The sequence below is a fragment of the Neomonachus schauinslandi genome, chromosome 3 (assembly GCF_002201575.2).
Source record: "Neomonachus schauinslandi chromosome 3, ASM220157v2, whole genome shotgun sequence".
Taxonomy (NCBI): Eukaryota; Metazoa; Chordata; class Mammalia; order Carnivora; family Phocidae; genus Neomonachus; species Neomonachus schauinslandi.
In genome coordinates, this window is record NC_058405.1 from 130,490,105 (window position 1) to 130,505,844 (window position 15,740).

At 37.7% G+C, this 15,740-nt stretch overlaps 1 protein-coding gene across 2 annotated transcripts in view; it reads left to right on the forward strand.

Moving 5' to 3' along the window:
• The window catches only part of CERS6 (ceramide synthase 6), a 304,965-nt gene that overhangs the window by 79,178 nt on the left and 210,047 nt on the right, over nt 1-15,740 (forward strand). For both annotated transcript variants that reach the window (XM_021702773.1, XM_044913668.1), the window contains exon 2: nt 5,905-6,010. In XM_021702773.1, coding sequence (XP_021558448.1) covers nt 5,905-6,010 — 106 coding nt within the window. The remainder of the gene's footprint in view (nt 1-5,904; nt 6,011-15,740) is intronic.

Here is a 15,740-nt window from a genome sequence, read left to right on the forward strand (position 1 = left end):
CAAATAAATAAATAAAATCTTAAAAAAAAAAAAAAAAGAAATTCTGCTTATCATCATTTTAAAATTGTCTTTTTAGGGGAACCCTCCTACACTGTTGGTGGGAATGCAAGCTGGTACAGCCACTCTGGAAAACAGTATGGAGGTTCCTCAAAAAGCTGAAAATAGAGCTACCCTACAACACAGCAATTGCACTACTGGGTATTTACCCCAAAGATACAAATGTAGTGATCTGAAGGGGCACCTGCACCCCAATGTTTATAGCAGCAATGTCCATAATAGCCAAACTATGGAGAGAGCCGAGATGTCCATGGACAGATGAATGGATAAAGAAGATGTCATACACACACACACACACACACACACACACACACACACACACACACAGAGGAATATTACGCAGCCATCAAAAAAAAAAATGAAATCTTGCCATTTGCAATGACATGGATGGAACTAGAGGGTATTATGCTAAGTGATATAAGTGAATCAGAAAAAGAAAACTGTCATATGATCTCACTGATAATGTGGAATTTAAGAAACAAAACAGAGGATCATGGGGGAAGAGAGGAAAAAATAAGATGAAACCAGAGATGGAGACAAACCATAAGAGACTCTTAAGTATAGAAAACAAACAGGGTTGCTGGAGGGGGTGGGGATGGGGTAACTGGATGATGGACATTAAGGAGGGCACGTGATGTCATGAGCACTGGGTATTATATAAGACTGACGAATCATAGGCCTGTACCTCTGAAACCAATAACACATTACATGTTAATTAATTGAATTTAAGTTAACAAATTTAAAAAACACTGCTATAGGAAAAAATTGTCTTTTCAGTAGTAGAGATAATTAATCTACAGTTTCACATTTGTTTCTATGCTCCATCTCTTTTTCTTTTTTTTTTTTTTTGATTTTATGTATTCATTTGAGACAGAGAGAGAGAGAGAGAGAGCACGAGCAGGGGGAGAGCAGAGGGAGAGGGAGAAGCTGGGTCCCTGCTGAGCCAGGAGCCTGATGTGGGGCTCAATCCTAGGACCCTAGGATCATGACCTGAGCCGAAGGCAGATGCTTAACCATCTGAGCCACGCAGGCACCCTTCTTTTTCTTTTTTTTTTAAGGTTTTTATTTAAATTCCAGTTAGTTAACATACAGTGTTGTATTAGTTTCAGGTGTACAGTATAGTGATTCAGCACTTCTATACATCACAGGTGCTCATCACAGCAAGTGCACTCCTTAATCCTCATCACCTGTTAAACCCATCCCCATACCCATCTGCCCTCTGGTGACCGTCAGTGTGTTCTCTATAGTTAAGAGTCTGTTTTGTTGGTTTGCCTCTTTTTTTCCTTTGCTCATTTATTTTGTTTCTTAAATTCCACATATGAGTGAAATCATATGGTATTTGTTTTCTCTCATTGACTTATTTCACTTAGTATTATGCTCTCTCTAGCTCCATCTATGTTGCTAGAGATGGCAAGATTTCATTCCTCTTTATGGCTGAATAATATTCCATTGTGTAAATACACCACATCTTTACCCATTCATTAGTTGGTGGACACCTGGGCTGTTTCCATAATTTGGCTCTTATAGATAATGCTCCTATGAACATTGGGGTGCATGTATCCCTTGAGTTAGTATTTTTGTTTTCTTTGGGTAAATACCTAGTAGTGTCATTACTGGGTTGTAGGGTAGTTCTGTTTTAACTTCTTGAGGAACTCCATACTGTAAAAACAGAACTTTTCTAATTATTTTTTTAATTGAAATCTTAAGATAGTTGTAAATTCACATGCAATTGTAAGAAGTAATACACTGAGAGTTCATGTAGTCTTTATTCAGTTTCCCCCAGTGGTAACATTTTACAAAACTATAGTATAATATCACAATCAGAATATTGACATTTATAAAATCTGCTGAACTTGTTCAAATTTCTCCAGGTGTACTTATACTCATTTGTGCACGCGTGCGTGTGTGTGTGTGTGTGATTTAATTCTGTACGTTTACATCATGTGTAGGTTTACATATCTCGCACTGCAGCCTCACAACTGTTTTGTAAAGTGCAGGAAATGCTAGAGTTAGAAAGGACTAAAAGTCTCTGGCCGTGTTCCACACTGAAGATTACATGGTATTAAATGATTAGAACTAATATTTGCCCTCTAAACATTTATTTATTTTTTAAATTAATTTCCTTTAACATATTGTAAACATTTTGAGTGCAGTAATCATTTTGTGTTTTGTTGTACCTTTACCCACACCACAGCCCAGAGCTTACTTTGGTGCTCTGTGCAAAGATGTTCAATTACTGTTTAAAATACAAATACATGTTGTTAAATAGAATTAAAAAGTAGAAATGTCTTAGGTATTTTCTCTGCTTTTGAACCGAGACTAGTATTTTTCAAAGCTCATATCCTATTATGTTCCCGTGCACATATGTTCTGCTACATGAAAGTACTTTATAGATGTTTGATCTTGTGAAGGCAGTGTTGCTGCCTTTGATAAAAAAGTAATTAGGTGAGCATTTCTGGTAAAGGTAATCATCAAAGTCTGAAAGTTCATATTTCCTTTTAACTATTGTAGTTGTAGGTATGCCTCCTACCCGCCCCCCACCCCGCCATGTACCTCTCTTCTCTACAAACCTGTGAAAGACAGCTTTTGTGAACTTATTTCTGTTAGAGCCAGCATTGAAAAAAAATCCAGCTTTTCTCTAATGGACCATGATCCTAGGTAACAAAATTATGGTAGTTGTGTCATGGGTTTTATTTGGTGTCTCATATTCTCTCTGAAAAAATAAAATGCCCGGCAGTGATTCACAAAGTCTTTGGGGAATAAACACAAGTAAGATGTCTACATATTCTTATAATTAGGGATACTATTAGGAAAATAAAAAAATATATCTTCTTTTCTCCTCTCCTTTGAGATTTCAAATTACATGTTTTCTGTCTATCTTGTGAAAAGTTTTTTAAATCTTGAAAATTAAGTGCCTGGCTGTGTGTACTAGATGAGTTGAAAAGAGAACACCCGGTGAGGGGTTGAGGGAGCGAACACCGATGCTGAGTGGGCAGCTTTGACTGAGGCAAGTGGTTACTCTATCTGATGACCGTGGTCTTTTTCAATTGCCTGTTTAGGTTTCTGCCCGTGTTTGCTTGGTACTGTTAGAACTTGTTGGGTGCACATGGCTTGGCACAGTATAGCTGAAGCTGAGTGGGTTTCTGAGCCCAGAGAAGTCATGATGTATAAATGCTATATCGTATGAAACCATCAGAAGTTTTAGATAGAAAGACCCTGGGACATCATGTTTTAACATATATGTGTATTTGTACATACATGCAATTTATATACATATGTAGTTATCTTTTTAAAGATCTTATTTATTTGAGAGAGAGAGAGAGAGGACGAGCAGGCAGAGGGCGAGGGAGAAGCAGACTCCCCACTGAGCAGGGAGCCCGACGTGGGGCTCGATCCCAGGACCCTGAGATCATGACCTGAGCTGAAGGCAGATGCTTAACTGACTGAGCCACCCAGGCACCCCCATATATATGTAGTTAATATTAAATTTTCTTATATATGAGGAGATTGGGGCCCAGAGAGATTTCTGCAGCTAGGGTGCCACAGCTAGATAGTGGCAGAGATTATTTCCATCCAATCCTTTGGACTTTGCTTTAAAAATCTGTTTACAGAGCATCATATTTACTTGATAATTTTGATTACCAAAACTTGATAAATTTGGTGATCAAGGGATATGCCTTCTTCAAGATGCTTTGGCATTAGCTCTTGAAATTTAGAGAAGAGTTTTTAAGAAGTGGCTTGAAGCTTAAAAAGAGGAGAAATGTGTAAGTAATCTATTATTGCATAATAGATACAAAAAAACCTTTTTGAATGCTTTTTTTTTGAGTTACTGCAGGATGATAGCAAAGGTGAGGAAGTGGCTTTTGAATTAATTCGGTTGAGTGAATTTCTTGACTGTCCTGCTTACCCAGACATTGTTGTGGGGTTCACAGGGAAGTTCTGTTAACTTGTCAACAGCATTCAAAACAGTGGTAGCAACAATGAAAACATATTTACTGAAGATAGCCAGTTGGTCACATTCTTGACCCCCTCATGAATCAACCATCCTCTGCATTTCGACTCTTAACTCTTTAGAAGATAGAAAAAGACCATGTACTGGGACAGAAGGATAATGGCAAATTCAGAAAGGAAATTTGAACAGTGTTTTAGAATTCGTGGGGATGGGGAAGATGAGGGAGGGCAGGGGAGAAACTGACAGGGAAGAGTAGAAGGCAACGAATGATGAACTGATGTTGGCCCTTACACCAAATTAATCTTGCTATTTTACCTTTTTTTTCCCCCACTCTTGCTGGACCTTGTATCTTTTCACACTCTTATCATAAGGAGGAGGCAAAAAACCACAAGGCAGGAGACTTTATCAAGAAAACAAGTTCTGGACTCTTCTGTGGGCATTACCCATCAACCTTCATTTTTTTTCCACGAGCTATAGCTATAGTTCCATGATTGTTGTTCAGAGTGAAGACCCAGAGTGAAAAAGGTTACATTTCTCTTTAAGAAGGTAGGGGCAATGGTAATATATCTTAGAACATTTTACATTAAAAAGAATCGAGAATGCAAGTTTGGGGAAAACTCCAGATTCTAGAACACTTACATACTAGGAAAGGGTGGTTACTCCTTCCTAACTTTGTCCCAGAGAGCCCAGCAAAACAGGTATTATATCACATTTTCTATGTATATCTTTCCTGGGTTAGGCTTGCATGTACCGTCTTCCATTTTCCTGTTTGAATAAATGTCTTCTCTTTAACTTGAAATAGGACCCAGTAGGATATTAAGTGATGTATGTATGTAAACTTCATTAGTCCCACTTAAAAAAATTCCTTTGTCTGCTGTTCTTTAATCTCATCAACTAATATTAAAAAGCTTCATGATCTGTTTTGTACATTTATCAATTGTGGCCTTTGGCCAACATTAAATTAATATAGGTAATACTTTCTTCTGATATTATTTTGTATCAGTAGACAATGTTAAATGTCACTGCTGAAAAGGAACATTCACAAAACCTTATTTTTTTGAACATTTAGGCTAAAACAACTCTTAAAGTTGTAAATGTGTTAAAAAAAAAAAAAAAGCTTTAGAGATGTCGCCATACTTTTGGGGCTGGCCCCATGCCCTCTCCTACTCCTTCAATGCCTCATTCACATATCAAACATGACCAGAAATGAAGCTATGTCTTCCCATTCTTCTTGACATAGTCATTTGCTTAGGATAAAAACAGTGCAGCAGATGCTTGTAATCATTTCAGACTTTTCAACTTGTCTGGGACATCATGCTGTCTGACATCGTTCATTACTCCATATGAGAAAGGCACAAATAACTGCAAAGCAGGAATTTTAAGAAGCCATAAGGAATTGGGGCTGAATATAGTGTGCTTTGATTATAGAGGCAAAAATGGCCAATTTTATGATGTAGGGGTGATCAAAGGTACATTTTCCATGTGTAATCAGTTGGTTAGTAAATACTTTCTCACAGCAAAAATATGTGAGCAATGACAATTGCTAGCCACGTGTAAGAAAAGCATAAATTACATCATTTTAAAATGATGGTTTGTTTTGTTTATCTATTTCACTGATGTACTTATATTTGTCATTTGGTAGGTAGTCTTTCTACCCGTTCAGTCTCATTAGAACTTAAGGATCAGGAGATTTACATGTTTTAAAAGGATTTCTTTTTTACTGTTACTGCTGGAGGACTAAAGGAGAGAAAAAAAGGAGTGCCCAACATATGAGTGTTAGTAGTGTCCACCTAGCAGTTTATTGGGACAGTGGAGTAATATGTAATTAATCGGTGACATTAAGAATAGTTATAGGAAGAATAACTTCTTCTGACCTTTTTTTTTTTTTTTTTAAGATTTGTAGCCAAACCATGTGCCATAGCCCTCAACATTCAGGCCAATGGACCACAAATTGCCCAGCCAAATGCCATTCTGGAAAAGGTCTTCACTGCAATTACGAAGGTATGATTGTCCTTTTGTACGCTATGAATTATTATGACTACCATTCTCAATCTGAAATTATTTAATCCCTTCTCTCCTCCTGGGTTTGAGAACTAATTGCCCAGCCTCATGTTGGAAAGAAGCTGGGTAGAAGCTGAATAAAAGCGGGCATGTTTGAGACGTGTTTGTTTACTCTCACATTGATTTTAGAAGCTTGTCTGTAAAGAACAGTCTAGATTAGATAGTGCTTAGTCTAATTCTGTGCCTCTTTTAATCTCCCATGACATGAAGCAGTACATATAACAGTTGGATGGGATTTTGTGGAGATGACTGGGTAGAGCTGAGGAATATAATGAATGTACAGGCATACCTTGGAGATATCGTGGGTCTGGTCTGAGACCCCTGCAATACAGGAAATACCACAATAAGGCGAGTAAATGAATTTTTTGGTTTCCCAGTGCATATAAAAGTCATGTTTACGCTGTATAGTAGTCTGTTAAGTAGGCAATAGTATTGTGTCGAAAAAAGCAACGTAGATAATTAAAAAATACTTAAGTGCTAAAAAATGCCAGCCATCATCTGAGCTTTCAGCAAGTTGTAATCTTTTTGCTGGTGCAAGTTCTTGTCTCCATGTTGATGGCTGCTGACTGATTAGGGTGGTGGTTGCTGAAGTGTGGGATGATCGTAGCAACTTCTTAAAATAAGACGGTAATGAAGTTTGCTGCACTGATGGACTCTTCCTTTCATGAGCAATGTCTCGGTAGCATGGGTAGCATGTGTAGCGATGCCACTTGATAGCATTTTACCTGCAGTTGAACTTCTTTCAAAATTGGAGTCAGTCCTCTCAGGCCCCCTGCCACTGCTTTATCAACTCAGTTTATGTAATACTCTAAATATTTTCTTGTCATTTCAACAATCTTCACAGCATCTTCACCAGCAAGAGATTCTATCTCAAGAAACCACTTTCTTTGTTCATTCATAAGAAGCAACTTCTCATCCATTGAAGTTTTGTCAAGAGATTGCTGCAATTCAAAAATAATACTAATGAAAAGGTTTGAAATATTGCAAGAATTACCAAACCGTGAGGCAGCAACATGAAGTGAACCAATGCTATTAAAAAAAAAAATGTCCCAATAGACTTGTTTGCTGCAGGGTTGCCACAGACCTTCAATATGTGAAAAACGCAGTGATCTGCAAAGCACAATAAACGAAGTGCAGTGAAACGAGGTATGCCTGTATGTGTGAGGAAAAAGTGCCCATCTGCTTCTAGCATTGTCCTTGTGTTCTTGCAGTTATGATACATAGGCAAATGTAAACAAGAGGGAATAACTGAAGGACAGAAGAGTTGTAACATGAAAGAATGAAGGACAAGGGTCTGGAGAGTTCTAAGTTACAGATTCCCTATAGAGAAAGTAGGAGAAGAGATCATCGCTGTGGTGAGTTAAAGTCCAAACTAAGAGCAGAGCAGGGCAGGGGGAAGATTGGAGCCCCTCAGCTGATAGCACCTTAAGAACAAAGAAGGGAGGAGAAAGAAAGAAGCCACAAACCCTCCATCTAAGGCCATGAGAAAAGGAAGCACATCACAGTGCCCAAGTATCTTCTTACTTGTATCTCTCTGTATTTTACTCTGGCATAGACGAGAAAGAAGCATTCTAGGGGAAGTGTTGTATGTTTGTATATTAAATGGTTCATTTTTCCTTTTTCATTTTTCTTGGAAAATTACTCAGGCTTCTAAAATGTGATTTGACAGCGTTAAGCAAGTTTTATTCCTATTTTGGTATTTGTATTGTTAAGCATTGGTATTACTTGTCTCTTGTTTGAAAACTATTAATTCAAATATTCAAATATTTTTGTGTATTTTATGGTCTTTACTTCTGCCAAGATTCTCTAGGATTTTCTCCTCTATCCTTTTAAAAATGATATTTTTCCTGGAGAAGTAGAAGAAAGCACTAGGTGTTTTTTATATCTCTGCTAGGAAGAAGAGAAGAATGTATGAGATTTTTCGAAAAACTCTCCTTCTGGTAGTTTTATGGGCTGATTTTAGATTGCCAGCTTCTAATCTGAAGGGGCACCTATCTTATGGTACTTAAAGGAAGAAAATATTAAGCAAACACTTGTATTTTCATTTAACATATCAATTTACTGCGGGAGACACTGCTTTCCCTCTGAAAAAGCAGAAGTGTAGGAAGTTACCAGGTTTTTAAAAATGAGATTATAATATATTTGTATTCACTTTGTGAACTATTCTAAATGGATAATAAAATGAGTTTTCTACCCAAATGTTATGTATCCCTTTAGAAATTCTGCAGTGGACATTTTATTCCCTTGCCTTATGTTTATTATGGTTACTGGAGAAACTTTCTCTATAAAGGTAGTAAAAGGATTTTGCAGTCAGGTTGACTGCTCTAGAAAATATTTGCTTCTAGCTAATTTTAATCATACTCTCTTAGTTTCCAAAGTGATTCTGTTGGACATTTTTACATGATTAGAGCAGAAACCTCATGTTTTAAACATAAATGCAGCAAAAGTTGGAACAGTTTTTCCTTGAATTCTTTATAGTTGTCCAGTGTTATTTATGACATGAGAAAGTAACAGGTCAGTTGACCAGAATAGAAGTAGAGGCACTTGGAGAGTGTCAGCAGTGTTTGTGTGTGTTTGAGTGATCATCCACCAACCTGGCCTTGACCATGATTCCAGGTCACCCTTGGAAAAGGGCTTGGTTATCATCTTTCAAATGTGTAGGGATGCACTCTCAAAACCCTTAAAATCGGCTCTGTATAGGACTGGCTACGTAATTTGTTGGGCCAATGCAGAATGAAAATGAGGGGTCTCTTTTTCAAGAAGTATGAAAAAATATCATTCAAGGCATAAAAATATAAAGCTTTTTCTTTTCTTTCATAGATTCTTTTCAAGGTATTTTTTATTTGCTATTTAATGTCATGCTCTCTCAGGCATGGGGATACTCATGAGACAAGTACAGAGCCTCACAGGTGCCTGGGGGCCCAACCCTCTGGCTTAGTGCACACAGAGCCTACACGCCTGCCCTTCTCTGGCCAGCGGTGGAGAAATTGAGACAGGCTTCCCCCCTTTCTGTGGGCCTACTGCTCCAACCCACAGTGGACAGGTAATTCCCAAGTGTATTGCAGTCTCCACACCAGGACATACTTGGTACCTGGATTGGGGTGAGCAAGAGGCTCGTCCCTGTTGGTTCCCCCCGCAAATGCACGGGGGCACTGCCAGCCTAGGGTGCAGGTGGCTGCCTCCACGTCCCACACTGACATACTGTGGGGTATGCACACCCAGCTCTAGCCCTTTCCATGCTTTCACCTGAGGCAGCAATAGTCACTAGGCAGAGTGGGGAGGGGGAGGAAGCCTGGGGAGCTTGAGGAGCTTGGGGAGCCAGGGGGCAGAGAAATAATTTCCCCAGAACTTGTCTGGAAGAAGCGGTAGGACTGTGTGTGAGTTAAGACTGAGCCCTGACACAAGTTCCTCTGTCCACTGGACTTCATACACAAACTACCAGTTCCATAACAAAATTATTAAGAATTTTGAGATGGCAGCCATAGAACTGGAAACCCCAAGTGTGGGTCTTTCTGAATATGGATCTCTTTGTGACCGCCCTGGTCACATGCCGTGACTGTGTAGTTCTCACCTAATTATCTGATGAATTTGAACCCCTTGGTGTTCTTTAACAATCTTTCCTTCTGGGGTAAACATCTGTTTGTTTCTCTGCATATCTGGTATAAATAAATGTGTGTGTGTATAGTTGTTTATATTTATTTATTTACATTTTGGGGATTCTTGTGCTGTATTATTGGCACATAATCTATAATCCCGATAGTTTCACTTTTCTAATCAAATCAATTCTTGAGCCACTGAGGGAAAATATATATGTCAGCTGTGAAACCGGGTTTTATAATCCAGAGAAATCATTTCATCATCCACTTTTGGTATGTTACACTGTATTTCAGAAATTAAAGATAAATTTCCTATAATATGTTCTCCCTTATTCTCCTCTTATAGCTCTTTCTTTCCTTTTTACTTCCCTTTTCCCTTGCAGTATCAGTTATGAATATTAAAATCAACTTAGGTATTTCTGGAATAAAAATGTCTATATAAGTCAGCACTGTTCATTTCTTTCCTTGGAAATCTTTTTTTTTTTTAAAGATTTATTTATTTTAGAGAGAAGCAGGGGTAGAGAGTGCAAGTGGGGGGAGTGCCACGGCGGGGGGAGAGCGAGTCCTCAAGCAGACTCCCCGCTGAGGGCAGAACCCAACACGGGGCTCAGTCCCAGGACCCTGAGATCATGACCCCAGCTGAAATCAAGAGTCAGGCACTTAAATGACTGAGCCGCCTAGGCATTCCCCTTGGAAATCTTAAAAAAGAAAAAAACTAAGGAAAATAATTAAAAATGCAAAGCAATTAAAAAACACAAAAAAGAAGGAAAATCTCCCAAACTTTATTTTTGGCGAAGTAGTTCAAAATATATATAAAAGCTAACAAAGAACAGTTGGGGTTTGGGCAGAAGCCAAGTAGGAGGAAGTGAAGAGCATGAGGTGTGAATGGAGAGCCCCATGGCGGTAGCTGTCAGGAAAGCCAGCAAAAAGACAGCTCTTTCATATGAGGGAGACAAAAGCTCTAACCACTGTTTGCAACACTAGGTACAGGAGCAAGGCCAGCAGATGCTTCCTGGACTCAGTTTAATTCAGATAACTGGAATAAGTACACAGAAAGCTATATGGATGGCACATTTGCAGGTGACAGTCTACCTCTATGGCAGCTGAACTGCAAGAGCCCTCTCCCTGCTCCTCATATTACCAGGAGCGGGTCAAAGAAACCCAGTTCATTCAATTGAGTAATAAGGAACACACACAGCATCAAAGACAATAAAAAACAATGTGTAGCAATGCTTATTAACAAAAATTGTCACTAGAAAAATGAGGCCATGGGGCAAATGAAAATGATGATTAAATATTTTACCATAAACTAAAAAAAAAAAAAAAAAATAGAGGTGCCTAGTGGCTCCCTTGGTTCAGTGTCTGGCTGTTGATTTTGGCTCGGGTCTTGATCCCTGGGTCATGGGATTGAATCCTGAGTTGGGCTCTGTGCTCAGCAGGGAGTCGGCTTAACATTGATTCTCTCTCTCCATCTCCCTCTGTCCCTCCCTGGCTCACGCTCTCTCTCTTTCTCTCTAATAAATAGATAAATCTTAAAAACAAACAAACAAAAAGCAGTAACTCTGTGAAGGAAGACCGCAAAAAAAGAAATGTAAGACCTAAAGAAAAAATTGTTCGTCAGCAGGAAAAGATGTAATGTGAGCTTATAGGTTCAGGAAAACATACTAGAACTATCACAGAAATGAAGGCAATTGGAAAGAACACAGGAAACACTAGACATTGCAGAAAATTCAGCAAAGAGTATGGAAGATGGAAATAATAAAACTGAATTAAATGAGGGGCGCCTGGGTGGCTCAGTGAAGCGTCTGCCTTCAATTCAGGTCATGATCCCGGGATCCTGGGATTGAGCCCTACATTGGGCTCCCTACTCAGCGGGGAGCCTGCTTCTCCCTCTCCTTCTGCCCCTCCCCCTGCTTGTCTCTCTCTCTGTCAAATAAATAAATTAAATCTTAAAAAAAAAAAACTGAATTAAATGAAACAAAAAAGAGCTAAAAATAATTAGATATATAGCTTAAGCAGATCCAGTGTCTGCATTATTAGAATCTCTCAAGGAAAAGCAAAGGAGAATAAATATTAAAAGATTTAATTCAAGAAAATTTTTCTAAAATAAATGGAGATTTATTTTAATGTGTTAATGAACATGTAGTAAAGATTGAAAGTTTTAAAAGAAGTTTTAATTACTGGACTTGAAAAATAAAAGAAAGAATTCTTTGAGCAGCCAAGCAAAAAATCAAATCACTTATTTAGGAAAAAAATATCGACATGACTTTAGTCTTCTTTATAGCAACATTTCCAACATTTTCAAGGAAAATGTGAACTAAGAATTTTATGTTTAGGCAAATTGTTTTTATTCTGTAACAGTTAAAGACAAACAGGTTTTTTTTTAAGTTTTTATTTGTGAGAGAGAGAGAGCACAAGCATGGGGAGCAGCAGGCAGAGGGAGAAGCAGGCTCCCCACTGAGCAAGGAGCCCAATGTGGGACTGGATCCCAGGACCCTGGGATCATGACCTGAGCCGAAGGCAGACGCTTAACGACTGAGCCACCCAGGAGCCCCAAGACAAACAGATTTGAACATGCAAAAATTGGGGGGAATTGTTCTCATGAGTCCTTTTGAAGAAACTATTATAATCATTGATTTCAGCCAATGAAGAGGTTACTGGAGTGTTAAGGTTTGAATATATTTAAACTGTTAAATGTGAGGATTAGGATGACACAACAGAAAGTACACATTATATACTCTTACAGTGTAGAAGTGATACAACTAACGGTATTTGAGATGGGGAGGGGAAAGAAGGTGGCAGGTAGAATAAGTTCACTAATGGGGCACCTGGGTGGCTCAGTCGTTAAGCGTCTGCCTTCGGCTCAGGTCATGATCCCAGGGTCCTGGGATCGAGTCCCACATCGGGCTCCCTGCTCCGCGGGAAGCCTGCTTCTCCCTCTCCCACTCCCCCTGCTTGTGTTCCCTCTCTCGCTTTCTCTCTGTGTCAAATAAATAAATAAAATCTTTAAAAAAAAATAAATTCACGAATTGCATAATCTCCAATAGCTGGGAGTCAAAGCAAATCAGTTTAAGCAGCCAAACTGAGTAATAGAAGTATAAGCATATTTAACAATACAAGAGTAAACTGTAAAAGAGCTAAAATTATTGTCTCTTATTGGGTGAGGGGGGAAAGGAAATATGCTAATTTTAAATATTGCTTATATGGAATTATTGATTGAAAACAAACAGAAGAAGAGTATTATAATTATGGATAACTACTAATTATCCACAAAAAGGAAGGAAAACAAACCATATATGATTTTCCAAGATTAAAATTTTTTTTTTATCAAAACAGCATGACAGAATTAATGTGATAGAACTATAAACAAACTCATCAGTTATATCAATATATGTAAATGGGTTCGACTCATCTAATAAAAACTAATTTAGGTTTGGGTCACATAGCTGATAAAAGACACCTTAAAAAAATAATCACAAATATTGAAAATAGAAGTATGAGTAAAGGTATATAAGACAAATACAAATAATAAAGTAGGGTTTTTATTTTTACATAAAAGTGGAACTCAGGCCAAAAGGATTAAGTGAAAGGAAGAACTGGCTTTTTCTTGCCAAAGGATACAATTCATAATAAAGATAAAGTGGTTATGACTCATATGCATTGAATGTCAATGTATCCATATACTCATAAAAAAGAATGAAAGAAGAAATAATTTAATAGCAGGAAATTTTAATTTACCTCTGGGTCATGACAGATTAAGTGAACAAAATGTAAAACATAAAATAGAAATTCTTTTTTTTTTTTTAAAGATTTTATTTATTTATTTGAGAGAGAGAATGAGAGAGAGCACATGAGAGGGGGGAGGGGCAGAGGGAGAAGCAGACTCCCTGCCGAGCAGGGAGCCCTATGCGGGACTCGATCCCGGGACTCCAGGATCATGACCTGAGCCGAAGGCAGTCGCTTAACCAACTGAGCCACCCAGGCGCCCCCATAAAATAGAAATTCTAAGAGGCATAATTAATGAGGAAGATCTAAGTGGTACATTTAGAACCCTGTATTCTGAATGTAAAGACCATACTTCCTTAAATATTTACAAAAATTGATTAAATTGTTAAATATATACAAAACTGTAATAAATTTTAAAAATAGGCACAATTTGGGACACCTGGTGTCTGGGATCAAATCCTGCATCGGGCTCCTTGCTCAGCGGGGATCCTGCTTCTCCATCTGCCGCTCCACCTGCTTGTGCTCTCTCTCTCTTCTCTTTCTCTGACAAATAAATAAATAAATAAATAAATCTTTTAAAAAATAAAAATAGGCACAACTTAATAGTACCAGAAATCAGGAAACAGAAACTCTCTTGCTTTTTATTTTTTATTTTTAAAAGATTTTATTTATTTATTTGACAGAGAGACAGCGAAAGCAGCAACATGAGCAGGGGGAGTGGGAGAGGAAGAGGCAGGCTTCCCGCGGGGCTCGATCCCAGGACCCTGGGATCATGACCTGAGCTGAAGGCAGATGCTTAATGACTGAGCCACCCAGGCGCCCCAATCTCTTGCTTTCTTAATCAACTCTTAGATAAAAATAGAAATTCAGAATATTTGGTAACAGGATGAAAACATCATTCATTTGTACTATGCCAATGTGGTACTTGATGAAAACTCTCTCTCTCTCTCTCTCTATATATATATAAATATATATATAAATTTCAACACTTACTGGGGTGCCTGGGTGGCTCAGTCGGTTAAGCGACTGCCTTCGGCTCAGGTCATGATCCTGGAGTCCCGCATCGGGCTCCCTGCTCGGCAGGGAGTCTGCTTCTCCCTCTGACCCTCCTCCCTCTCATGTTCTCTGTCTCTCATTCTCTCTCTCTCAAATAAATAAATAAAATCTTTAAAAAAAAAATTTCAACACTTACTTAAACATTAGAAAAAGAACCACAAAACGAATGAAGGCAAGCACAAGGCAGAAATTAGCATAAATGCAGAAATTGTGTTAGCAAAACTATAAAATTGAAAATCCATTCAAAAGTACCTTATCTAATTTTTTTTTACCAAAAGTTAGCTAACCCAATAAAAGAAGCACAAATTTACAACATAAGAATTAACAACATAATAATCAACAATTGCAGAAATGGAGGAAAATAAAAAGGATATATTCCTATTAGTATGGCAAAGAAAATATAAAAATTTGGGTAAAATGGAAATTATTCTAGGAAAATATAATTTACCAACTGTAGATAAATAGATAGATCGAAATCAAAGAACTAAACTACAAAAAAGTACCAGGCTCAGATGTTCTCAAAAGAAAAATTCTAACACAAAGAGGGCACGTATTGAATGGAGCACTGGGTGTTACACGCAAACAATGAATCATGGAACACTACATCAAAAACTAATGATGTAATGTATGGTGATTAACATAACATAATAAAATAAAATTAAAAAAAAAGAATTTATAGTGAACGCCCCCAAAATAAATTACATTGACATTACATTTAAAAAAAAAAAGGAAAAAGAAAAATTCTAACACACTCTTAAAGAGCAGACAATTCCAGTGCTATTTTAAACTATACCAAACCATAGAAAATTAAGAAAATCATCCAAATTCTCTTTTTATGTAGCAAAAAATATTAATTACCATTAAAGTCTGACAAAGATTCAACCAAAAAATAAGACTTAGAGACCAATTGAACTTAACATCAATGAAAAATCCCAAATAAAAATTAGTAAACAGAACTTAGAAGTACAGTACAAGAATTATTTATCATCGCCAGAGTGTATTTATTCTAGGACTGCAAGGCCTTCCCTATATTCAGTATTATAAAAATCTATATAATACATCATATTAATTGATCTAAGGAAAAAAAGTACATGGTCATCTGCATGGATGCTGAAATCTAACATTATTTAAGTGATTAAAATCAAGTTATCTAGTAAGTGTGGTGTTCTTAACACAGTAAATACATTTGTAAGTCAGCTCCAAATCTGGCCTGTTGCTTAATGAGAAACAGTGGTATTCTCACTCAAGTCTGGAACAGATGGAGATGCTCATAACCACTGCTCTACCTGGTG